This window comes from Sturnira hondurensis, unplaced genomic scaffold, assembly GCF_014824575.4.
Source record: "Sturnira hondurensis isolate 20B ecotype Veracruz unplaced genomic scaffold, ASM1482457v3 Scaffold0001020, whole genome shotgun sequence".
Taxonomy (NCBI): Eukaryota; Metazoa; Chordata; class Mammalia; order Chiroptera; family Phyllostomidae; genus Sturnira; species Sturnira hondurensis.
Window position 1 is genome coordinate 2,175,439 of NW_028073651.1, and position 26,031 is coordinate 2,201,469.

At 61.2% G+C, this 26,031-nt stretch overlaps 1 protein-coding gene across 1 annotated transcript; it reads right to left on the bottom strand.

The window, feature by feature from the left end:
• Positions 1–825: 825 nt before the first annotated feature.
• NAPA (NSF attachment protein alpha) lies at positions 826–25,485 on the bottom strand. Its single transcript, XM_037059554.1, has 11 exons — positions 25,169–25,485; positions 13,293–13,372; positions 11,028–11,144; positions 6,468–6,514; positions 5,090–5,167; positions 4,819–4,874; positions 4,642–4,726; positions 3,823–3,927; positions 3,034–3,102; positions 2,532–2,582; positions 826–1,546 (listed from the first exon to the last, which is right to left on the bottom strand). The coding sequence occupies exons 1-11, from the start codon at positions 25,264–25,266 to the stop codon at positions 1,445–1,447; spliced, it is 888 nt and encodes a 295-aa protein (XP_036915449.1). The 5' UTR covers positions 25,267–25,485; the 3' UTR covers positions 826–1,444.
• Between the last annotated feature and the right edge of the window lie 546 nt (positions 25,486–26,031).

Here is a 26,031-nt window from a genome sequence, read left to right on the forward strand (position 1 = left end):
ATCCACTGAATCACACCAGCCAGGGCAGAAATAGATTCTTAAACCATTGTTCAGCCTGTGCCTGTGGCAGACATCAGTAATCAACTGATGAGACCCTCAGGTCTCAGGGGTCTTAGCTGAGCTGGAGGCAGCCATTATCAATCACGGGAACAGAAGGGGAGAGGGCAGCAGGGCAGGGTGTTGCACAGGCCACTCCGACACGGTGAACCTCTCTTCTGAACTCTGTCCCGGCTCTAGGCAGGAGCACTGTCTGAGGAGCCCACCCTGGTTTCCAGGCAGCCCCTCCTCTGCCCTGCTCACCTGTCCCCTGCATGAGCCTCCTCCCGCTGTCCCCACCCAGAGGCGGGAGCACACACACATCAGATGGTTCTCCTGACTTACAGGCCCATGCGGTGGAGCGAGCAGGTGGGTGGCCCTTGCCCACCTTTCCAGGGCAAAGGAATTCTGTTATCTCCTCTCCCACAGCCCATACACACTTGGTCCTCTGCTCTTGCCACCAAAACTGCCTTCTCCCACACGCTGTGACACGTGGGACAAGTGCAGTGGGGCGTTCAGCACTCCCTCCGGGGCGTCACGGACGTGGGTGAGGCTGGGAGACTTGGGGGGCCTCTCCCACCCTGTCACTCGACCGCTGCACCCACCCTCCAGCTGCTGAAGGCTGGCCCTGCCGCCCACCCCATGCCCAGCCAAGGAAGCCAAGGCCCACGGGGGAAGACGCCCTCCCCTTCCCACAGTGTGGCCAGGGCCCGGTGGAGGCACCAGGAAGGACAGGACTCCGGCCCCAAAGAAAGAAGGAGGGTAGCAGAGGTGAGGAGGCAGAGGGACTCATGCAAAAGTGTTGTTGTTTTATTTTCTTTGGGGGGCCAGCTGCAGCTTCCAACCGACAAAACCTCAAAGCGCTGGGATAGGAGCAGATGTGGGCTGGGTGCAGGACGGCCCCCCGAGCTCCAGGGCCTGGGGTCTCTGGGGAGGTCGGGGCTGCAGGAGGCTGGGCAGCTCTGGGTGCCGGGGGAGAAGGCGCCCACCCCCAGCGGCAAGAGCACCCCTCAGCAGTTCCATGTGCTCTGAGCTGGGCTGAGGGAACAGAAGTGGGGAGACAGAAACCAGCCTCACGCCTCAGCTGGTCAGGAGAGGGGGGCCAGATGCTGACCACACTGTCCTGCCTCGCACCGGGGCAGCGCCCACAGCAAATAGATCTACATCTCAGATTTTGTATTTGGGGGTGGAAAGGGGCACCTTTGGGGCTTAAATAAGTGGGCAGGGGGAGGGGTGCAGAGAGAACAGAGGGTGGCTGTCCCCAGCCGCAGGCCAGTGCGGAGCCTACATCGTGGCCTGTGAGGCGCCTGGGGGGAGGGAGGGGAGGCCCCAGCCCAGGTCCGGGGCCACAGCTCTCAGGGCTGGCGGGAGAGCAGAGGGCGGGAAGAGGGCCCGGGGTGGGCGGGGCTTAGCGCAGGTCCTCTTCGTCGCCCTGGATGGTCTTCTTGATGCGCAGCAGCATGGTGGTCAGCCACTGGTCCAGCCGGGAGATGGAGTCGTACTCCTTCACCTGTGGCACAGCGCCAGGGCCGCGTGCTGAGGGGCGGCCAGTCCCACGCCCGGCCGGCTCCCTCCCTGTCCCGGGCCTGGAGCCCCAGGCCTCTGGGACTCCAGATGTGTCCCGGCAGCGGCCGGCCAGCCGGGTCGGAGGAGGAGCGAGGGAGGCAGGGAGCTGCTGGCTCCCTTTTATGGCATTAGTAACCTGAGTGTCAGGCTCCCTTTCAGGGAAAAAAATGGACTTTGTAGCTTAAAAAAAAAGGGGGTCTAGCTTCCTTGTGTTAGGGTTGGGAAGCTGAGGCCTGGAGATGTGACCAAGGCCTGTCCAGAGTGGCACCGGGAGCTGGGAGGCTGGAGAGAGAATCCACGCCCTTCCTGCCCCCATTTCTCCACCAGGAGCCTTCAGGGGCGGTGGGGTGGGGTGAGCAGGAGGGAACCAGAGGGAGGTGGCCTGTCGTCAATAGGGACCTACGGCTCCTGAGGGGCAGTGCCCGGCCCTGAGGACCCGGTCAGGTCCGGAGCAGGGCACACGGGGACATTTAGAAACACCTGCTGTGCAGAGCTTCCAGGGCACTCGTTGCTGGAAGGACGGACCCGCCCACCCGCCCCAGCCCGACGCCTCTCCTGCTCTCGGGAGGGGAGGCTGTCCAATCATTTCCTTCCCTCCGAGCTCTGCTGGGTCACCCAAAGCGCCCAACGAGAGGTGGCCCTCTGCTGCTTGGCCAGGGGACTCCCAAGTGGGGCAGGCAGACGTGGGTCTGAACCCAGCTCTGCCCCCGAGGCACCAAGGCCAAGTCCCCTCACCACCCCAGCCTCGGTACCATCAGCTCTACAATGGGGAGCACGCTCCCTGCCCCTCTCGGGGCCCCTTGGGAGGACTCCGGGGTGAGCTGGAGGAGGGGCTCACAGCCTGGGGACAGGCCAGGGACAGGGACAAAGAGGGTGAGAGGCGTGGCAGAGCGTGCCTGAGACGGGCAGCCACCCCACCAGCCACTCACCGCCTCGGTGTAGCTGTCCACGTTTTGCTCTTCGTGGGCTTCTAGCAATTTCTGTAAGAGAAGGGCAGACAGGCAGGCGTCAAGGGTCAGGGGCCCCGGCTGGGCGGGGTCACACCCCCGCACACACCATCTCGGGGGATGAGCGTGGGGGGCTCCTGTGTGGGAGGCGGAAAGGCGGTGTTCCAGTCCCGCTTGGAGTGGGAAGTGGCCTGCAAGCTCAGACACGGGCCACACACGTGTGTGTGTGTGTGTGTGTGTGTGTGTCCCAGCTCAGCCCTGACCAGCTCCATCACTGCCTGAGTCTGATCTCACCTTCAAAACGGAGACCCAAATGGCAGAAGAGGAGAAACAAAATAAAAAAACAAACCAAAGAACTCTTGAGAACCACTGCACAGAACGGTGACTGCACCAACTGCAGCCTGGCCTCCAGGCTCCCTGCACCTGCTCCCACCCACTTCCAGGCCCAGATGCAAAGGGGGCGGGGCCGGGCCCCAGCACTCACTTTCATCAGCTTGTACTCCCGGGAGTCGGAGAACGCGGGGAACAGCTCCTCATACTTCTGGACAGCAAGCTGGGCGTCGGAGATGAGAGCGCGGGGAAGGAAGGGGACAAGCTCAGGAAGGGGCTGTGGAGCTGCTGGCATGACAGCAAGGGGATCTGGGGACAGCCTGGGCCCTGAGCTGGCTCCTGTGCCCGGCCCCTGGCCTCCGTGTCACCTGGCTCCATGCCTGGCGGGTGCGGGAGCAGGAAGGGGAGGGGGCCTTGGGCGGCTGGAAACCCCCAAGGAATTCTGGGCCCCGGAGTCCGACTCCATCCCTGGCTACCCCTTGCCCCTCACCAGCTCTGACCCCTCTCGCCAGGAGGCCCTGAGGGTGGGTGGACATGCAGGTTGGGGCACAAATCACGACACTGGGAACCCAGGAGATCTGGAGTCTGGGCTGCATGTACTAGGCGCTGGGCCTTGAACAAGGGACTCTGGTTGTGACCTGTGTCTTCATCTGTGACACAGGGGACAGTGATGCTGGCTTCAGGGGGAGCAGTGCAGGTTCTGAATGTGTCGTCACAAAGAGCAAGCCCAGCACCGGCGGGCCAGGAATCAGAAAACTCAGACACCAAAGGGCCGGGCAGGCGGCGTCAGGGCGGAAATGCAGCTGGGAGAGCAAGCCGTGCTCGTCCCACGTGACTGTCAGGGCCTGGACATGAAGGGCCCCCGCTTCTAAGGGGCTGAGAGGGGACCTGGTCCAGGGACAGTGGCCCCAGTGCTCCGGGGGCAGCCGCTGGGCGGGCTCACCTTGGCATTGAGCATGTCGATGCAGAAGTGGCAGAGGGCCGCTTTGAAGAAGTAGTCCTTGGCGCTGTACTTGAGGAGGGGGCTGTCCATCGCGTTAGTCCCCACCTACAGGGGTGTGGAGGCCATGCCGTGAGCTCATGCCAGGCCACCAGAGGGCCAACTGGGGGCGGGGTCCATGCCCCAGGGGAGCCCGCAATGGTTAGTGACTAACCAAGGACCAAGAGGTGACGGGGGGGGGGGGGGGGACACAGGCGTCACCACGGGGCCAGGGGCCTGTGCCCCTCCCAAGGCACCCCAGGTGGGCAGTGGCGGCGGCCCCACTGTCAGGCCCGACTGGGGGCTGGCACGACGGCGGGCAGGGGGCGGAGGCTGCAGGAACTTGAGGAACAGCGGCCCGCTCTCCCCTGGCCGGGCCGCACCACCGGGACAGCCGGGGCCCTGCCCGCCCTCCCCACACGGCCGAGAGGAGCCCGAGCAGCCATGTCCCTCTCCTGTGTCCCCGACCCCTGTCCCCTCCCCACCCCCAGCCAGGCTTTGGCAGTTCTTCCCACTCCCTCCCTGACTCTGGTTCTTCAGAGTCAGTCACTCTGGGGTCAGCCAGGAAGCTCCCGGTGAGGACTGTGGGCTGGGCCGGCCTGGGGGAATGGCGGTGACACCACACAGGGGCACAAGGAGAGAAAATGGCCAGCCAGGCTGGGGCCAGGGCCAGGGCCAGGGGATGACAGGTAAGTGGGGGGGGAAGGGATAAGAGAGAGGGTGACGGGTGGGGGGGCGAGGCGCCCTCTGCAGAAGCTGGGCTCGGAGCCCCTCTGTGCCCACCTGCTCGTAGATGTCAATGGCCTTCTGATACTGCTCCAGCTGCGCGGCGTAGCCGGCCACCTTCAACAGACACTTGTTGGCCGAGCTGAGTGGGGAGGAGAGAGGGGGAGCTGGTGGGGGCTGCTCACGGGGGCACGAGGGGGGCTGGGCGGCAGGAGCGGAGGGGGCCCCGGGTACCTGTTGGACTCCTCGCCCTTGTAGTAGTCTGCGGACTGCTCGTAGTGGGCGATGGCCTGCGGAGACGCGGGGGGAGGGGGTGAAGAGGTGGCACCGCCCCTGCTGGGACACAGCCAGAGCCCTTCGCCCCAGCGCTGCCGGGGCCCCATCCCCTTTCCCCAGGCTCAGACACCAGAGGACTCACAAGTGACAGGACGGAGAGAGGCGTCCGGGTGCCATGACTGCGGCAGCCCCCCTCCCCCCCCACCGTGGGCCAGGCGCCGCCACGCACCTTCTCGATGTCTACCAGCTCCGTCTCGTAGATCTCTGCGATGGAGATGTGGTGTTTGGCTGCGATGGTGAACCGGCCCTGTGGGGGACGCGGGAAGGAGTGTTGGTGACCATGCTGCCCCACGCCACCCCCCCACCCCCAGAATGGTGGCTCCTCACCGCTCAGCTGCACCTGTGAGGGCACCGAGAGGCGGAGGTGTGGGGCTTAAAAGGGAGGTTCTAGACAGAGGGCCAGGCCTGTGTGCTGCCCTGCCCTGGTGACCTGGGCTGAGACAGCCCACGCTCCCCTCTAGCACAGGGAGCATGGTGGGTGGGACAGCACCAGAGACCATGCGGGCGAGGTGCCTGGCAGAGGTCCCGGCCGGAAGAAGCCCTGGGCAGGTGGCTGAGCAAGGCCATGGCAGGACCAGCCCAGGCTCCCCTGGTGAAAGCTCTGGAGAAACTGGGGCCCTGACGTCCCCACTGCCCAAGGCCACCTCGGCCACCCCTGCCACAGTGTGGCCATTGAGGTGGCCCTTCTCACAAGCCAACCCACCCTCCTCACCTGCCTCCGCTCTCCAAACTCCCCTGGGGGCGGTCAGAGCTTTCCTGAAGAAGGTCCCCAGCTCTCAGAGGAGCTGAGCACACCCCGCCTGCCATCACCCAGGGTGGGTCCAGGTGCCCCACCAGCCGCTCTGCACCCCTGTGCCGAGGGCAGGAGGAAAGGGCCGGGCCTGGTTCTGGGTCTCAGCAAATCCTGCCTGCACATGTGAGTCCCTGGGCAAGGCCCCCCCCCCCCCCCCCGCCTGTGTGGCCCCTCTCTGACTGTCAGACACACTAGGAGGGGGAACTCTGTGACTGCAATACTACAGCACTGTCTGGGACCCGCGGGGCAGGACCCTCTTCCTGCCTGGGGGAGGGCTCTGACAAGACAGAGGGGATGCCTGAGAGGCAAACAGGAGAGTTCACAGCAGCCTGAGCCTGCTTTTGGTTTGCAGTCCCGGCCTTGGGCTAGCAGCTGCCTCTCTGGGCCTCATCTGTCGTTGGGGACGTCCCCTGGGGCAGTGCAGAGGCTGTGGCCACTCTGGGGGCTGCCCACCGCCCCCTGTGGCCTGCTGTGAGCTGGTCATCAACGAGGACACTGGTGGGGAAGGCTGGGCACAGGGAAAAGGACAGGTGCCCCCGGTAACCTTAACTTCTACAAACGAGGATGCCGCTGGACCGTGCGAAGGCCGGGGCAGGTCCCGAGGAGGGTCCCAGCCAGCCCCGCCCAGTGCAGGTACCCAACACCCCTGCTCCCACTCCCCGCCTGCTCTTGGTGCTGGAGGTGGGGGGTGGGGGGGGGTGAGGCTGGGGCACTGGTGGCCCGGAGCGGGGACAGGACATGCAGTGACCCTTACCATGTCTGTATAGATCTCGATCGCCCTCATCAAACAGTTAATGGCCTCTGGGGAGAGAAACAGGGTTGGGGGAGAAGTGAGAGAGCGAGGCGATTTCAGTGGGAGGCGGCGGCCAGGGCCAGGCTCCCTGGGGAGGAGGCTCCGCTGGAAGGCGAAGGGATCCCCGAGCCCCGGTCAGACTCACTGACTCTGCAGACCCGCTCACTGGGCACGTGCTTCAGGGGGTGGGGCCGCCCTGCCCCTCGAGCAGCCACAGCGCCACCACATTCCCGGTAACCCCAGGGGCAGGAATCCCTCTCCCTCCCTGGCCCCGACTGCAGCATTCAGCAGAGCCCCCCCACGCTGTACCCTCCCCAACCGGCACCGACACGCGCCAGCTCCTCCAGCCACAGGCCTCCGACGAGACAGACACTCGGCGGCACTGGAGAGGGGGGTCGGGGCTACCTTTGTTATACTATCTCTTGCAAGACTTTAAAGTTGGGAATGGCTCTTTCGTCTTGACAAGTTATTTGGAGAAGAGAGAGAGAAGCATGAGTGGGAGGCATTTTTCTAGCAGAGAGCGATGAGTTCTCAGGCGGATTTTTTTTATCGCTGTTTTAATGCTTCTCTGAAGGAAAGGGAGTGCAGGGGGGTGAAGGGGGAAGGACAGACAGCCCGGACAGGACACGGGGTGAGGGAGCCGAGGCTGACAGCTCCTCCTGAAGTCCAGGGCACTGGCAGGCTCCCGGCCGGCTGCCAGGGTCCCCGAGGGGCTGAGGTGCTACAAAGACGTGTCAGGCCGGGCGCCTGCTCCCTCGAGGGGCTCTCGGCCTCACTGCCCAGCGACAGGTTGTGGCTGAGCTCTGGGCTGGGCTTTCAGGGAGCCCACCAGCCCCCGAAATTCACATGCACAATGTGTCTCGTGAGCACTGCCCTGGGAGTAAGGGCGCCTGGAGGTTTTGTCCCAACCTGAAAGGCATCTGGGGACCCCGAAAGGATTCGGACAGCAGACACGTCCCGGTTAAGGTTCCGAGGCTGGCTGCTGGAAGCCTGAGCCGGTAAGGAAGAGGAAAACCCCTCTAACAGAAAGGGAAGCCCACAAAAATGAGAGCTGGAAACACTCGGCGGGCCTTTAGCACACAGGCTCTGTAACAGCACTCGGGGAGTGACCGGTGATGGCGCCTGGTGAGACACCAGGCAGAGGACAACGAGGCGTCGTGTGTCTGGGCTGCAGGGATCGGGGAGCGAGCACTGCACTGCTCATCACCCCCGCTCCTGCCTCCACCCCAGGGGGCAGGTGTCACCAGCAGGCACCCTGTGACTCGCCCACGCCCTCTCCAGTCCAACCTGACGCCCGCAGGCAGAGGTGGCAAGGCTGCTCCTGGGTAGCTCAGCGGCCGCGGGAGGGTTGGAAGCTCCCTTGGCAGGACGCACTCCTCCGCCCCGGGCGGCGGCACCTGGCCCGCTGGCTCTGGGCCCAGAGCACTGTCAGCAAGGTGGCCCTTGCCATGTGGCAGGGGAGGCTCTGTCCCCATAGCCCCCCCCCCCCCCCGACCCGTGGCAACAACACTGACTCAGAGGATTAAATCCCCTTCATGCCTGCTCTGCACTCAGGGACACCTGTCCCTGAAAGTGGTGGGTCGCCAGCTGACGCCCTGGCAGGAGCGCAGGCGGACAAGCCCCTGACACACTGGCTGCAAGCAGCTCATCTTGTCAGGCCGCAAGGATCCCTAAGATGAGAGGCAGTGCACCCCTGGAGGAGCAGAGCAAACTCACCTTTCACCTGCCCGCCCGCCTGCCCGCCCTCAGAAAGCTGGAGCTGGGACAGGATGCTGGGAGCGACCAGCCGGGGCTGGAGAAGTGGGCTCAGGCCCACAGAGGGGAGGCCCTGGCTGGGGGAGACAGGTAGCCCACGACCCAGGCCCTCCATCCTGGGCTCCAGGCGCCTCCCATCCATCCTGCCTCCCACCCCACTCTTGCAGTCCACCCCCCAACTCCTCTGGTCTCCTGGTAACCCAGGCGAACCCCAGAACCACGGGAAATGGAACGGATTGAAAGACGAGGCCAAAGGATGGTACACAGCAGGTATCTGGTAAATGGCAGTGGGGTGCCGGGTACGAGGGGAGGGCAGGTGGGGGCCTGGCCACCTCCGTGCCCTGGGCGCACACGTGTGAACCCACACACATGGCCCTGGGCCCAGCTGTCAGCATGCGGAGTAAGAGGCCCTGGCCTGAGTCCCCTCAGAGCAGTGGACAGTGGCTGGGAAACTGCAGAATCACTGACAGCTGTGGGCATCGCCTCTCCGCCTCACCCCTCAGGGGGCAGCAGGACACCCCCTGACCCACACTGAGGGCAGGGCCCCCTGGGGCTCCTATGGGAAGTGTGATAAAGGACAGAGGCCTTTGAAGCCGGTGAGGTGATCAGCAGGGCCCCAGGGAGCCGGTCACCTGCTCAGGGAAAGTGGGCCAGGTTCCAAACCGGCCCTCCAGCTCTGTTCAACTAGGCACGGAGCCCAGGGACCTCGGCTCAGAGCCCAGCCAGGCCCATCCGTCGGATGCAAGCCGAGGGCTGCCCCTCGCTGGGCTTTCACTGCATGCCAGGTGCCACCCTGGGCACGTGTGCACCTGACCTCCTGGGTGGTCTCTGCTTGAGCAGAGGAAGTGACCGTCTGAGGTCACGGAGAGCAGGCACCTCCAGGCCCTCCGAGACCACACTGAGCCCCACGCAGCTGCCCTGGACCTCTGCGAAGCGGGACTGGTCCCAGACACAAAGCAGTTGTCACCCCTGGTGCAAACGTGCCCTCTCCCCTGACCCTGGCTCAAATGGTCCCCAACTGGGCGCTGTGACCGGGGCTGGCAGTCACGAGGCGGTGGTGCTGGGTGGGAAGGTACCCTGCCCCCATCAGGCTGTTCTCTGCCCCACTGCCCCTCTTGTCCCCCACCCCTCCAAAACCCACCCCCTCCTGCCTCAGCTCCCGGGGCAGCACTCCACGCTCACTGATCCCCGGGGAGCCAAGGTCTGCCCCTCGAAGGGACCATCGCCCCACCTAAGCACTGCCACTTCCTCATCTCTCAGCCGACTCTGCTCCCCTCTGCACCTCCTGAAGCCGGGCCCCGGGCCACACCCCACACACAGCCCCCAGCGCCTGCTGAGAGATGAGAAAATTTGGATCAAAAGCCAGGGAAGGACATGACATCACAGTGCCAGGTGGGGCCCGCCCACGGGAAGTGCTGGGCTTGTTTAAGGAGCAGCTGGTGCTGGGCACCTGTCACTGGGCCTGGCTCTCTTCTCCTGTCCCAGAAACAGGTCCTTCCAGTCACTCGGGGGCAGCGGCTGAAGGTCTGCAGACGCTAGGGCAGCACCTGCAGGTCAACCAGAGCCCCAGAGAGAAGGCAGGCCAGGACGGGAGTGAGGGACACACAGATTTCCTCGGGTGGTTCCAGCTGGAAAGAAAACCCCGGGATGGCCTGGGGCATCGTCACCTCCCTCCCACGGCCGGAGGTGGCTCAGTGCTCAGCTCTGTGCAGAGAGTGACAGTGACCCACTCAGGCCCATGTCTGCGAGGCACCCGGTGGCACAGCAGCGACTGGTCAGGACTGGGAACGGAGGAGAGCCACTCAGTCCACCCTGAGATCAGACCCGGGGAAGTAAGTGTCCCCGACGGCAACAGTCACGCCAGCAGTCCCCAGGGCCGGCGTGCAAGCCAGGGCTCAATGGCCCTCGAGGGTGCCTCCGTGGGCTGCTGCCCGCTGGCCCCCGGGAAGTATAGGCCTTTACTCAAGATCGTGCATCTCCTTTAAAAAGCAAAACAAAACTCATGTCCTTCCCAGTCTCATGAGAGAGGAGAGTGACAATAGATGGTCTTAAGTCCTTGTTTGCTAAAATTAAAAGTTAGCAATCCACGTCTGGCACCAAGATTTAAAAAGCAAATTAAAATTCAAGCTCCATAAAATGGAAGTTGTGGTGCCCACTGGGCTTCCGCTCCCAGATGAGCCCAGCGGGACAAAACGGTGCTCTCGCGGTGAGTCACACCGACCAGGGCTCCTGTCCCCAGCGCCCTCTCATCTGAAGGGACTTGTCCTCTGGCAACTCTGTCTCAGGCTGTCCTCTCCCCCCACCTCCCCTCACCTCCCACCCCGGGGTCGGGGGGCCAGGTTAGGACAACTTCTTCTCCTTTCTCAGCAGGGCTCCCACCTGGCTGGTCTCAGAGGCCCGCCCACCCGCTCTGAGTGTTAATTCTGACAACAGAACAGATTTTCCTCTCCCCTTGGCGAGCGGCTGGGCTGAAATGTAACTCCCACTCCCAAATGCTCCCTGGGCTTCGGGAGAGGAGCGCCCAGCCTCGCGCATGCGCGCGCGCACACAGTGGAAGGGGGAGGAGGCGGCTCGGAGCCGGGCGCCAATGCCAACAGGAAGGGAGTCAGTTCTGCAATTAAAACGCGAGCGCCCCCCCCCCCCCGCCAGCCCATCGCCTGCGGGCCACGGGAGAAAACCAGAGCCCCGCGGAAACCCGAGGACCCCCCTGCGGGGCGCTCGGCTGGTGCCCTGGGCGGCCGGCCGGCAGCCCACAGGCCTCCTCACCTTGGGGGTCAGCCTTCTTGAACGCGTTGCCGGCGTCCACAAAGCAGGTGGCCGCGTCGTGCTTGCTCTGGAGCTGCAGGTGCAGCTGGGCCGCCTGGCAGAACGCGTTTCCGGCAGCTGGAACAGAAGACAGTGGCCTGAGCGGGTGCCATGCTTTTTGGGAGCCACACAGCCGCCGCCCTGGGCGCTCTCCAGAGTACCGAGTCCCAGAGAGAGCACAGGACGGCCTGGGTGAGCCGCCTGGACCTCGACCACAGGCTTCTGGCCCCCAGCAGTGCCCCCCGGGGAGCCGGGAAGCCCCGGGCTGGGAACCCAAGGGGCTGAGCCAGGAGGGGGTGTGCAGGTGACAAGGGCAATGGAGATTCTGCTCCAAAACACTCGTGGTTTACTCGCACCTTCGGAGTCCCATTCCCCGCCGCGCCCCCCCCCCCCACCTCTGTCTCGCTCTGGTCCTTTGCATGGAGTCACTGAGGGCTGCGTGGGCAAGTCACCACCTTCATCGTGAGGTACATGGAAGCGGAGGAGTGGGGGACATAGAGGGTCTGCTCCGTCCAGGAGCTTCATGTCCTGAGAGGGAAATAGGACGCGGACACCAAGATCTTGAGGGCGTAGGGACAAGTGCCCATGGGCGGGGGCAGTGGACACCATACACTTGAAGCCCAGTCTGCCCTGTACTCAGCTGCACACTGTCACCTTCCATGGTCCCAAGCCATTCCGTTTATGTGTCTCATCTGGGGGGGGGGGGAGACCGTGCTAACTGGGACCCCACAGCCACCTCCCGCTCAGTTCTGAGGCTGCTTCCCTTCATTCTCCTCCGGCCGAGGCCCAGTCACAGAAGTTCTGAGCTGGAAGAGCAGGAGAGGGCCTGCCCCCCGCCCTGCACCTCCGGAGCGGTGGGAGAGACCCAGCCCCCAGGCTTTGCTGATGCCTGAGCCCTCCCCTCTATTATTTCCAAGGGCTAGCAACTTGAGCACACAATTTTCATGACAGTTAGTATGACTGGGTTAAAAAAACTGGCCTAGGGATCCTGTTTGAGTAGTTGGGGGCGGGGCTTACAAATTCTAGGGGGAAAGCAACATCTACCTACGTGATTAGAAAATAAGTATTTCTTTTAAGGCGCTGTATGAGTGCGGGAGCATAAAAATACACATAGCGCTTAGCTCCTTATGCAGGCTCAGCCCTTCCCAGAAATGATAGTGACTGATTGTGCCCCGTGTCTGTACCGCCCACCTCCAGGGCCGCCCCGGGTTTTCTCTTCTTCTCGGTCAGCAGGCTCCTCTCTGGCTTCCCCTATTCCCCTGATGCCATCTTACTGGCACTCGAAGCCACAGTACGAAATCAGCCCCCAAAGGGCTCCAGGCACCGGCTTCTGAACCTCTCCTCCAGGCCCACCGGGGGCTCCCTCACACAGCCCCTCCCTGCCAGCCGCCTCTGCTCCTACTTGTGTGCCAGCCAAGCTCCGGCCTTGGGGAGCCAGACCCTGACTCAAGGCCAAGTTGGAAGGGCGGGTACTAGGCTGACACTCCGCCCACCAACACAGGTGTGAGTGTCTCCGAGGCGCATGACCTAGGGTGACCTCCCTGGGGTGATGCGTTCCGTGCTCCCGAGCCACCGTGTCCACCGAGTGCTGACTGTCCCCAGTGGCCAGGCCTGACCTCCTCGAACCCACGCTACAGCCCCATGCAGTCTCGACTGTTTTCCTGTCCCGGCACTGAGGGAGACACAGTGAGGACAGGCCGAGGAGCTTTCCTGGGGTGGCAGGCCAGTCTGGGCTGTGACTCAAATCCCAGTCCCTCGGCCCCAGAGGTCATGAAGCAGTACAGGGAGGGTTCAACACCCCGGCTGTGGAGTCGGAATTCCGCACCTTCAGCGACTAGCTGCGGGGCAAGGGGCTGAGCCAGTTCGATTACACAGTGCAGGCTCGGGCGTCGGGGACTGGACCAGTGTCACTTCGGCCACTCGGAGAGCCCCAGGCCCAGAATTCACACTTGGACAGAAGCGACAAGGAATAGTTTCCAGGGAAACCCTACATTCCGAACTCAAGGAGGAACCCCTGGAAGACCTCCTCATCCACGTGGGACCACCGGACTCAGCGATCGAGTTACCCTCGTCCCTCCACCCGAGCTCCGAGGCCCATGGGCTCCGGGTGCTGGAGGAGCCTCCACAGGCAGAGGGCTGCCCGCCTCGCAGCCAGGCCTTGGGGCCCGGAAGCTGAGGGAGGAGAGGAGGGAGGGGCGCGGAGGAGCGCCAGCAGAGGTCACGTACCGCTCCAGTTTTTGGCCATTTTGAACATGTTTGCTGCTCTGGCGTAGATTTCGCAGGCTTCCTCTACTTTGGATGAGCCTCTGGGGAAGGAAAAAAGGGAAAAGGGAATAAAGGATGGGAAGAACCTGCAGTCTGGGATGGGGAGGAAGCGAGCCGAGACCGTGGAGATGTGGCCCTGTGACCCCCCTGGGCAGCCGGCTGCCAGAGACCCGCTGCAGCCCAGGCCTCTGCTCCCAGCTCAGGGGGAGGGAGAGGTGGGGGGCGGAGAGAATGAGAGCGGGCGGCCCGTGCGGCTCCCACCCCCTCACACAGAGGCTGCCTAGACCCTCCCGATCTCCCCCAGACTGCAACAGCTGACGGCCTCTGACAGTCTGACCGGCGTGACAGAATCTCCTTTTCCACTTCCTGCACAGGCTGCTCCCAGGGTCCCTCAAGGCCCTCTCCCCAAGAGGCTGTGGGAAGCGCCCACCTCTGGACGCTGCACCCCTTCCCCCATGACTGAACCCTGTGCCCTGCAAACTGCAGTTGTTCAGTTAAGGTGCCCCCCCCCCCCGCCCCGCAGAGTGTGTCGCGGCCAATTCAGGCCCGGGCACGATATTACAACATAACCACGAAGAGAAATGGTACTTAAAACGTGTGCGGGAAAAGTTCCCATGTGTGTTAAAATGAAACAAAAAAAGAGGACGAGAAGAAAAGCATATATGTTTATATACACAGAATATTTCTGGAAAAATGCACCAAAAATTAGTTGCAGAATTTTTCTCTGGGGCGGGGTCTGTAGAACTGGGGGCCCGCCATGAGAGATAGACCGAAACCCTTCGTTTGTACTGTCTGAGCGTTTCTTAAAAGATTTTATGTATTTACTTTTAGAGAGGGGGGAAGGGAGAGAGAAAGAGAGGGACAGAAATATCGATGTGTGGTTGCCTCACACACCCCGCACTGGGTACCCGGCCCACAACCCAGGCATGTGCCCTGACCGGGAACTGAACTTGTGACCCTTTGGTTCACAGGCTGGTGTTCAATCCACTGAGCTACACCAGCCAGGGCTGAATTTCTTTTTTAATCACCTGCATGTTTTATCTATTCAAGAAAAGAAACATATATTTTTTAAATATCAGGCTTCATATCGGGTCCTATGATCCAGCAATGAATTACATTTCTAACACTTTATCCTAAGAAACTAATGAGAGGAGCTACACGGATGCTCGGCACGGCACTATTTAAAATGGCAAAACTACCCTCAGAAAATGTACTGAGTAACAGCAGGGACCTGGGAGACACGGAGGCGGACATTTCTGAAAAACACAAGGAACACCCTGTAGGGGCAGCTTTCCCCTGGGGTCCGACCTACAAGCGGTACATGTGAACCTCTTCCTGAATCGGGGGACCCCTCAGTAATACCCCTCCAGGGTAAGTCACTCCATCTCCAGTGACCTCCCACCCAGGGTTAGTCCACGAGGTCTGTGGTCTGAGTAACTGTTTGAACACTCACCGCCCATGAAAACCAGGCAAATAAAACCCACACACTCAGGAGCCCCCCGATGGGGTCCAGACACCCTGTTCCCTGACCTCGAGCAATGCACTGTTTCGGAGGAGGAGATAAGCGCTGAATTTCCAACGGAAAGCCACACAAACCATGTCCTCTGTCTCAGTGCTCCCCGTGTCAAATGGACACTGTCTCAGCGCTCACCCCCGTGTCAAATGGCCCTGAAAGTCGCCACAGAAGCCAGCTGGCAAGGGCCCCTGGTGGGGTGATTTGGGGAGCTGCGTCCGGAGCACGCCTTCACTGCACTGCCAGGGCTGCGGTCTACCTTGCCCATGATTTTGAATTCGGGGAGGGGGGGGTCCTTGCAATAATCGAATCCGAGCCCCCAATCACCCTCCCTGGAGGTGGTCTGGGTGGGGTCTAGGCTCAGGATCTTACACAAATCCTCATCTGAGAATATGTCTACTGATTTCAGAGAGAGGGGAAGGGAGAGGAAGGAAGAACGGAGAGAGGGAGGGAGGGAGACACTGATGGGCTGCCTCCCTGCGCCTGAACCAGGGGTCAATCAAACCTGCGGCCCCTCGGTGCAGCGGACAACGCTCCAACCCACTGAGCCACCCGGCCAGAGCTGGAATCGGGACTGTTAACGATGGTCCCAGATCATTCAGGTGGTCAGGTGAGTTTGGATGGGAAAAGCTGGCCTAGACAGACAGCTGAGAAAGCAGCCGGCCATGGCCTGCCCTAGGCCAGGCGAGTTCAGTGGGCAAATGCCTCCCAGGGCCGGGTGGGGGCGTGGCGGGGGTGGGACGGGACTGGAGTCCTGACCCCCTAAATGCAAACCACAGCAATAAGGTGCTTCTTTGGATGGACAGCCTACCCTTTGCCTTCTGGGGCTCGATTGACACCATCTCCCCACCCTCTGCTGTCCCCAGGAAGTGCCCCTGAGCAGTGCACCCTGCTCCCAGCTTCTCAGGCCTCATCCCAGCTGGCCCAACGTGAACCTGAGCCCCCTGTTTAAAGGGACTTCTTCAGGTGCCACTCCTGGCCTTGGAGAGGGAGGCGCTTCCACACGTTTCTGGTGGAAGAGATTTCAGGGGGCTCCTCCAGGGCCAGGATGCAGAACGCCCCAGGGGAGCTTCTCTGGAACGTTCTCTCATGGGTGACAGATGCACTCACAGACTGAAATCACAGGTCTGCGCCCTGGGGACCCTCTCTCCCTTGAGGGTGCCGAGTGGTCTTGTCCTGCCCCAGGCATTCTCCTGGATCCCGTGACTGTGGCTGACACTAAGCCGGGCCAGCCCCGGCTGTGTTTCAGCTCAGTGGGACAGAGCTGACAAAGCCTGTCAGCTGCCGAGCTGGCATCCTCTGACCCCAGACTAGGCTGGGCCGGCCCTGCGTTGGGTCAGCGATTCTAATGCGGGTGGAAAAGCTGGAGGGACTGCCGCCTGCTCAGGCAATGACAGGGGGTCTCTGGAGTCCCACCCTCTTCTTTTAGAGATGGAGGTGGAGTCCCCAGTGGCTCTCGGGCAGGTCCCGAAGGAGAAGCTGGTCACACAAATATCTGGGAACAAATATCTGAGTACTTGTCACGTGCCAACCTGGTCCTCGATAAACAGGAAGTCGGCAGGATAATTTCCGAGTGATCAAGCACCGGAGGGGATGGGGAGGAAGAGCTTCTTTGAATGGCAGGTCAGGAATGTGCGCCGTGGGCCTAGGCCCCAGCGGTGACTAAGGAGCAGCCCACACAGCAGTCAGAGCAGGTGCACGGGCCCCGAGACACGCCTGAGCTCGGCCACTTCAAGGAAGAGGGGGCCAGGTCGGCTGTGGTGCGGGGAGTGGGACGCAGTGAGGGGAGCCCCATGCTGGATGGAGGCCAGGAAGAGGGTTCGGGCTGCATCCTGAGGTAATAGGAGGGTTTCTGGCCGCGAGGCAGTGATGGGAAGGAAGAAGGCCCTGGCTCCACTGCCCGCCAGGCTGTCTCCCCACACAGCTCATCTGCATGGTTCCCCACAGGCTGCCTCTGCCCAGTGGGGGCGGCTCATGTCACGCATCTCAGGGTGGCCTCGGTGACGCATACCACAAACCCCCCCCGAGGTGGGGAGACCACCTTCTCCCTCTGTCCCCTGCACAGGATCCAGAGAAGTGAGCTGCGTCCGCCTCTTCTGAGGAGCCTGGGTGGCAGCACCGGTGACAGCTGCCTGTCCCTCCCCCATGGACCTCTCCCAAGCCGCGTCTGCTTGGCTCTCCCCAGCCAGTGGCTCGGAGCCATGCCCAGGAATAGAGGGAACCGGTTTGGGCCGGCCCCGTCCGTGGCTGTCTATAATTACCCCTCTGCGTTGCTTTCTGCCCCCTTCCGAGGAGGAGGAAGCAGTCTCAGGCCTCCCAGGCACAGCCACCGGCCCTGGCGACGGCCACACAGAGAGGAATGAGCAGCACCAGGAAGGCACAGCCACCCGGTGGGATGGGGGGCAGGGCAGATGTGCGGGGCAGAGCTGCGGCTTCCCTCTTGCCCTCCTTGATCCCCTGGACCCCAGCGCCATGCCACCCGCCCACCTGCAGTTCCCTCTGGACTTCCACGGGCAGGGCAGATGCAGTGGCTCCCCCTTTAGATCCCCCTGACAGTCCCTCTCTCCTGAGCCCCTGTGGGGCCACAGCCACGGGCCCTCAGTCCTCCCAAGGGGGAAGTGAAGGCCCAGCCCCGGTCCTCCAGTTGGTGCCCTCGGTGGGAGGAAGGGGCCCGAGGCCCTGCCGCGGCCTTGCCCTCTCCCATGTGCTCCTTACAAGGGCCAACCACGGCCCAGCAGGCCTCTGCCTGGAAGGACATGGAGTCCCTCGCAAGAGCCCTTCAGGTCCTCACCTGGCACTTACAAACCCTCCTGCTTTACAGAGGACGAAGCCCGCTGGGGCGCGGGACGTTAAGGGGCTTGCCAAAGCCCACACTGCCAGGAAGTCCCCCAGAGAGGCCTTGGCCCTGGGGCCCAGCCTTGCCCTTGTCTCTCCCTCGGTGACGGGGGAGGCTTCTTTCCCCACCCCAAAGAGGCTTCCGGAAAATGAGGCAGCAGATCAGGTCCCCGCCTGCCCACCTCTCCAGATTAAACAGCCTACGCCGCTCAGGTTTCCCTCATCTGACAGACCAGTGGGCTGCTCTCTGCCGAAGGCTGGCAGGGTGGCCTCTAAGCAGGGAGGGAGGGGTCTTTGCGATGCAGGCAGAACGTGAAGGTCGGGGGCGGCGCAGGGAGCAGGCAGTCACTGACCGGCCGGGCTCCCCAGCTGAGCTGGCAGAGCCAGAGCCTCGAGACCCCTCCCGTACCACCTCCCCAGGCACAGCCGACCGCACAGGCACACTCCGACCCCTCACTGCCTGCCTGGCTCTGCACTGACAGGCGGGGCTGGCTCTGATGGTGTGGCCACGGGCCCCCAGTGACCACGAAGAACAAAGCTTTACGCACAACTGCCCAGCGCTGAAATCATCGGGACTTGCCGCTGACACGGCGGTACGCGTGCGAGGGGCAGGGACAGAGGGGACCTGAGGTCGGGGAGACCGGGCTGAAATGGGTCTCAGCACTTGGCCAGCAGAGCGACCTCGGACTAGCAGTCCCTGAGCCTGGGTTTCTCTATCTGTAAAACGGGGACAATGAATCCGACCTGGGAGGCGTCGTCTCTGTGAGGATCAGAGGTGACCTGGCGCAGAGGGCGGCAGGAGCCAGCGCCCACAGGGCTGCCGGCAGACACAGGAGGCCACACCCACTCCAAAGGCTGTCAGCTGCCGGGCAGTGGGGGTTCTAGAGCTACGCCAGGCAGTGGAAAAATCTCAGACTGCAGTCAGACGGGCCAGGAACCAGCGCCGGCTGGTGGTTCACCAGCCTCGGTTTCCTCATCTGTACCCGCGGACAAGACCCTACACTGGCGGGGCTTCTGGGAGCACGAGGCAGGGCCCGTTGAGCACCTGCCATGGGAGCCCACGAGAGCACCACCCCGCAGCCCTGCAGAGAGGGTGCAGTCTTGCACTGCCTCCCCCCTCGGACATCTCAGCGAGGCCTCCACCGCGCCCCGCACTAGAGCCACCCCTCCTCACTGTAAACCCAACCGCAGGGCTGTGCCAGCCACAAGGCCTGGCAGGGGGGACTCCCGTGGCTCCACAGGGGTGCCCTGGCATCCCAACACGGTCACTGCATCCCACCAAGGCCCGAACGCTTCCTGCGCCTGAAAGACGTTTCTGCAAGAGCCCTGCCTCTCGGTAGTACAAAGAGGCCAGGTTACCCGGAAACCCCATGCTCCCTTGGGAAAGGCAACGCTCGGAGACGGGGCAAGGAATGCTGAGTTTTCCGCAGCAGGTCTCAGCAGCTGGCAGGGCAGGTGACTCCGCCGGAAACGGCACAGGGGTCTCTGCCTGCTCTCTGGGCAGCAGGCAGGCAGTCTGGGAGCCAGGCCGGGAGCTGCCGCCACTCCCCACCGCCTCACAAATGGCCGGGTGGGTCCTGTCCCCAGCCCTGCCAGCAACTCCTCCCTTAGGAAAGCGGGCCCCCAGGGCTCTTGGGGTCGCTGGTGCTACGGGCGGTTCAAGTAGGGACGGATCTGGCAACACTTGATCTTCAGGGACTGCACCCTGTGTACACAGAACGCCCCGTCACCTCCTCCTCCAGGGCCTCCAGCCTCACTCCCCATAACCATACCTACACATGACAATGACAATGACAATGACAATGAGAAGAGCAAGCACCGAGTAAGCACGTGACCAGAGCCAGGTGCTGTGTCCCCACCACTCTGTGCATAACTGCGCTTATGCCTTTGAACAACCCCCGGAAGGAGCCACTAGAATGACTTTCATTTCGCAGACGAGGAAACCTCCCAGGTGCTTGGCTCTCCTGGTGGAAGGAAGGTTTTATTTTGCGCTGGGGAGGAGGGAACGGTGTGAGGGAGGAGGGAAGCCCCAGGGAACAGGCCCAGAGTCAGAATCTGTCCAACCCCAACGGGGCGCAGCAGGGAAGTCTACCCCCACCTCCATCCAGCAATACACCCAGCAGGAGGGAGGAAATTGTGCCCCGCCCCCTGTCCCTTTCTGGGGTTTCACGGTGCTTTAAGCAGGGAATCTCCCCTGAGAAGTCTGGGCTGCTTCTCTCCTTGGGAAGTTTGGGGGAGGGGAGGGGAGGGGAGCAGGAGGAAAGGCACAGAGGCTGTGATCTACTTGCTGACCGTCTGGCTGGAGGCTGGGGCACCAAAGCCCCCAAGCCTCTGGCAGCCCAGACAGTGCAGAGCAAAGAAAGCCCGAAGGGCGTGGATGTGGGGCTGCCCGCCCCAGGCAGGGCTACCCCAAGCCCCTCTCCATTTGTAACGCTGTCCTCGCTGAGGCTCCAGAAAGGGGAAGCAGCAGCAGCGCAAGAGGCTCCAACCTTCCTGGGCCTCAAGAAAGGCAGGTTGTGAAACGGTGAGCGTGGCAGCGCCAGCTCCGGGGGGCCAGGGCTGAGCTCTCGCTGCGCGTCCAGCCCTCAGACACGCGGGCTCAGTCAGTATGCCTGCTCTCTGGTAGCGCCTCGCTCATGCCCATCTCAACTGCTCCTGCACCTGGGCAGGGAGGGAGGGAGGGGCTCCCCAAGAAACCTAGTTTGCCAACAGCCTTAGTGCCCAAAGCAGGTGAGCCTCAAGGGAAGCTAAGTGTGGTGGAGGGAGGGCTCTGGGACTGGACAGGCCTGGTCTGACCGTGGGGTCGAACTCACCAGGGGACTGAGTGGTACCTGGACTTCTCCTCGACCACACTCATCCACCTCTACGGGAGGCTCTGAGGACCAAAGGTGAGGACGCAGGTGAAGCGGCTGGCCCAGGCCTGACTCGGAACCAGAGTGGGCACGTAACAAACATTACCTCCCCTTATTTACATCACTGCCTTCGCTCTCCCCCACCCCAGCTCTCTCCCACAGCAGCTGCCATGGTCCTGTCTTTCTTTTTTAAGATTTTATTTATCTTTTAGAGAGAGGAGAAGGAAAGGAGAAAGAGAGGGAGGGGAACATCAATGTGTGGTTGCCCCTCACGTGCCCCCAACTGGGGACCTGGCCCACAACCCAGGCATGTGCCTGACTGGGAATTGAACTGGCAACCCTTTGGTTTGCAGGCCTGTGCTCAATCCACTGAGCTACACCAGCCAGGTGCCATGGTCCTTTCTAAAAGGCAAGTGGGAAGCCTCCAGGATGGCCCAGCTGGGGACTGAACGTATGTGTCCCCCCGAAATTCATGCGTTGAACCCCTAATCTCCAAGGTGATAGTATTAGGAAAAGGGGCCTGTGAGGGTGATTCTGTGCCTTCGTAAAAGAGGCCCAGAGAGCCAGGCCACCCCTCCCACCCTGTGAGGACACAGGGAAAAGCTGCTGCCTGTGAGGAGGCGGGCCCTCAGCAGACACCAAATCTGGCACGTGATCTTGGACTCCCCAGCCTCCAGGGCTCTGAGAAGTAAATGCCTGACTATAAGCTGCCCAACCACGGTGCTTTGATGTAGCTTTGTGAACCGACTAAGACAGAGACGCCTCCTTAAAATCTGTAACACACCCCCATCCCTCTCCCCGCCTCGTCCTCGTTGAACTTTGCCCCCGACTCCTGCCCTTGGAACTTCACCCGCTAACAGGGAACTCCCTGTTCTCCGAGCTAGCCAGCTGGGCCCTCCTCAAGCTGCCTCCTCTGCCTGCAGCGGTGCGCCCCCCAGAGGGCACTCCCAGAACTACTGTTCAGACTCCCAGATGGAGGCCTCTCCTCTCAGGAACCATCCCTGGTCCCTCTGGCTCTCGGTTCCCTGTCATTCCAGGCGGAACCTCCCCTCACGCCACACCTGTCTGGGCCCCCACTCTCTCGGCAAGTCCTAGGGTCCCGTGGGGCCCAGCTGTCTCCTCACCAAGAGCCTTCCTCCAGGTGGGGCAGCTTCCGCCCAGCCCGGGGACTTCCCACAAGTGGCACAATCTCGCCCTCTTGTCACATCTGCTGATTGTGGTCACCACAGTCTGCCAAGCTCTAATCCTGTGTCGGTGTAGGAGGGGGTCAGAGGTGCAATATGGCCCCAGTAGTAAAGGCATCTGGGAACTGTTGGACTCTGTTTAATCTTCTGTGACTGTTTGGCTCGAGGGAGCCTCGGGCTTGGCTGACTCCCCAGATACCCGGAATGCCACCCAGAGATAAATGTACTCCCCACCAGGGAGGAGGTTAATGGATGTGCAGACAGTGATAACTGTGTATTGTCATGTTAACTTAAAAGCGCATTGTCCTTTCTGGCGGTCTCCCTGTCTCCCCACCGCACAACTTTTACCACTAACCCCCCATAAACCAGAGACCTTGTCCTGGGAGGAGGTGGATTTTCAGGACTGGCCACCCAGGGAGCAAGCAGCTGCTTTGCCCACATGGCTAAGTTTCTCCTGTCAAAGATCTCATAAACCTGGACAGGGCCCTGCGTCAGTTCTTTGGAATTGGTCCTGAATTTGGACTTTNGGCGGTCTCTGTCTCCCCACCGCACAACTTTTACCACTAACCCCCCATAAACCAGAGACCTTGTCCTGGGAGGAGGTGGATTTTCAGGACTGGCCACCCAGGGAGCAAGCAGCTGCTTTGCCCACATGGCTAAGTTTCTCCTGTCAAAGATCTCATAAACCTGGACAGGGCCCTGCGTCAGTTCTTTGGAATTGGTCCTGAATTTGGACTTTTGGTGCTGTTTCCCCAGCTGTCAGGGAGGAACGCTGTTCCTCTACCTTTTGAGGTTCTTCTGGCTGGTCAAAAAGTCAGATTGGCATGAGGCAGATGAGCAGGAGGAAAGAAAAATTCAAGCTTAATAACATGTATGTGTCTTGTGTGCAGGGGAGAGACTCAGGAACACTAAGGAACTTGCCAAATGGCCTAAGCCACCAGGTTAAACCAAGCTGACGGCTGAAGACAACAGACACTGAGGATGGAGAGTCAGTTACGGGAGGGTTACCAGGAAAAGCGCAGTGAACAAGGGCAAGAGCCTGATGTGGATTTAGGTCCAAACCTTCTCCACTAGCTAGTGAGGGCAGGCCTGGTTCGGTAAGGGAGAGACACACGTACAAGTCCTTTCAAAAGGGCCACTGAACTAACTTCCACGGGGCTTTCAGAGTTCCCCCTAAAATTAACCAGCCTAAAATAACCAACACCCCAAAAAGGCATATTTGAGGACGGCAAACCCTGTTCCCCTTCCCAAGCAGGTGACAAGCGTCTCAGAGGTTGCCTTAGCTGTCCCCTCCACGCACAGCCCAAGAGCACGCTGATCCTCAGTCCAGAGGGACCGGACACCAAAAGCCAACCAGCAAAACTATTAGCCGAAATCTGAGCTCTTGGCCCCGCCCCAAAACACTGCACCAGCCGGTCTCCCCTTGTGAAGGAAGAACACAGGCACGCACGTCCTCTCTCCGCTCCCAGCCTCTAAAACTACACGCTCCTCACTAGCCCACACATCAGCCTGGATGCTCCTCCTCACTGGCCACTGTATTAAAGCCCTTTTGCTAAACATTAATGGGCGGTCCCTCTCCTCTCCTGGAAGGAGCCCTGTCCATCATTTCTTACCAACCTTTGAACACCGTCTGTCCCAGTCCCTGAGGCCCTCCTCTCAAACCCTGTCCCTGGCCTCCTGGCAGACTGTCCCAGTCCCTGTGGCATTCCGCACCCTTTGCGTCTCTGTTCCCAGATGCCAAGCCCCACCTCCATCACAGTTCCTCCTAACTCTGCAAACCCACCATCCCTCTCCAGTCCCTCCTCTCAGTCCTAAGAGCCAGGCAACCCTCCACTGCCCTCCCAGGACCTCAAGCCCCTTCCCCAGGGCCCAGAGTCCCTTCTCGACTCTTCCAGCTCCTCTCTCATCACACTCAGCTTCCCTCTCCTCTGACTCTCCCAGAGGTCTCCCCCAAGCTCCCACCTGGGTCCCCACCGCCCCGCCCAGTACAGGTTCCAAACCTGTTTCCTTCCTGGAAGTGACGCTGAGGAGAGCTGACATCATTCAAACTAATCCTGTGTCAGGCTCGATTCCAAGCACTTTACAGGCCCTCTTATTCAGCACTATGGCAAACTTCTGAGATAAGTTTTACTAGCGATCCCTTTTAACTGGAAAATTACTGAAGCTCATAAAACAAGTGGCAGAGACACACTGCAAACTTGGGCTCTTGACACTCTTTTTAAAAAAGACTTCATTTGTTTATTTTTAGAAGGGAGAGGGGGAGAAAGAGGGAGAGAAACACTGACTGGTTGCCTCTTATGCGCCCTCCACTTGGGGTCCAAGCATGTACCCTGACTGGGAATCGAACTGGCAACCTCTCAGTCCACAGGTCGGCCATCAATCCACTGAGCTACACCAACCAGGGCACTTTCCACACCAAACATTAATGGGCCGTCCATCTCCTCTCTTGGAAAGAGCCCTGCTCAGGAAGATTCCTCAAAGGATGGTCATTACTTTTATGACTGCACACATTTTGTGTGAAATGTCCACCAGGTTGCAGACCTGGCCCCCTTCTCAACACACCACAGTTGCCCTGCTCACACGGGAGACCACTGCCCAGTGACTACACTGCAGGGCCTCCGCTGCCTTTGCTTCTCTCATCTTCCTCCCCTCCCCTCATCCCTCCATCTGCTGAACAAAGTCGCATCACTCACACCCCCACCCCTCGTCATTCTCCAGCCTCTCAGCCCAGGGCTCCATTCTAACTCCATTACCCAGGATTCCCCTGCTCTGAGGTCACTCAAGTACAAGGTCCCCCCTGCACTGGTCACCATTAGCCAGGGCCATGCTCACCCCAGGCACCTCACACTTGACCTCATCACTCCCAGCATCACTTGAGTCCAGACCTCATCACTCCCAGCATCACTTGAGTCCAGACCCCCTTGCCCCGATCACTCAGGGCTCATGCGGTTCGCCATGGCCTTGGAAAGGTCAATTGCTAGGGGAGGTGTCCTGGGTCCCATCTCGCCTACCTGGGATCCTTCAGGTAAGTTCTCTTACAGCTCCCAAAGACTTCACGACCTGGCTGCTCTCTCAGGTCCCTTTGATCCCCTCAGGCTGGTCCCTTTCAAGGTCTCAGACCACATGCTTCCAGCCCAGGTTTTCTCCTCCAGCCCTTGACCCGCCTTTAGCCTGGGTTCCCTTCCCGCCTCATGATGATGTTGTCACGGCTTAGGTGTCCTCAGCCCAGGGCCCTTCCACCATCTCAGACTCTCTCCTCCAACCGTGTTGACACAACCCGGGCGTTGTGGCCCTTCGACTGTGTCCCCTCTGCTGCTTTAGACCATGGCATCTTATTCCGAAATCCCCTCCGTTATCTAGGCTCCAGCCCTTCGTCCCTACCCCGCCTCTTTAGTCCATGACTCCTTCGTCCTCTCAGCTTACGTCCAGGCCGACCCTCGGTGCGGTTCTTACCCAAAAAGGCCCGAGAAGAAGGACTGCGAGTTCTTCACTTTGCGCTCGGCCTCGGCCAGCAGCGCCATCGCCTCCGCTTCCTTCCCGGAGTTGTCCATGTCGGCTGCACAGGTACCCACCAAAACGCCGGACCCGGGCCCTCGGAGGACTCAGCCGGGGCCGGGCCGCGGTATACAGGTCAGGGGAGCTTAGCCGGCTGCGTTGACGTCGCACCGGCACAGACCTTCTGCTACTCGGAACCACGTGATTAGCGCTGGCCAACCAGCGGCCTCCTAGCGCGGGGCGCGCCCCGCAGGCCACGCCCCCGAAGGCCGTCCCTGGCCGCCCCGTGACCCACGGCTCCCAATCGGCGAACCAATACTCCGACGCATGCGCACACCTCTGCGTACGGCCACCCAGTTTTTTCCGGTTGTGCCGTACAACATCCCAGGTAATTCGGTATAAACCAGGTGATTCTGTATAAACCAATCGTAGTCCCTACGGTCAAGCACCCGTTCCCAACTGCAACCTTTCTGGATCCTCCTCCACCAATCAGCAGCCCCTCTACTTCCGTTTTTCCCGCCCCACCAGCCCTAGTCAGCTGACCGCTGAGCCTCACGTGATAGCTCCTAGCCCCTGGCGGAAGACAAGTCCCGCCCAAGGCTGGGTTTGACAGTTCTCTAGAGTAGAACTCCGCCTTCGTTCTCTTTCACTTTGAAAGAAGGAAACCTCTCTTGCGCCCTCTGCCGAGGGATGCTGAAACTGATTTGGAAAGGCCAGTGAAGTACTTGAGAGGGGAAACAGAAAGTAGGTATTTTCCGACTCTGGTTTCATTCAAAACAAAACAAACCTGAAGAGTGTTAAAAATTCCATTCTTCAGTAAA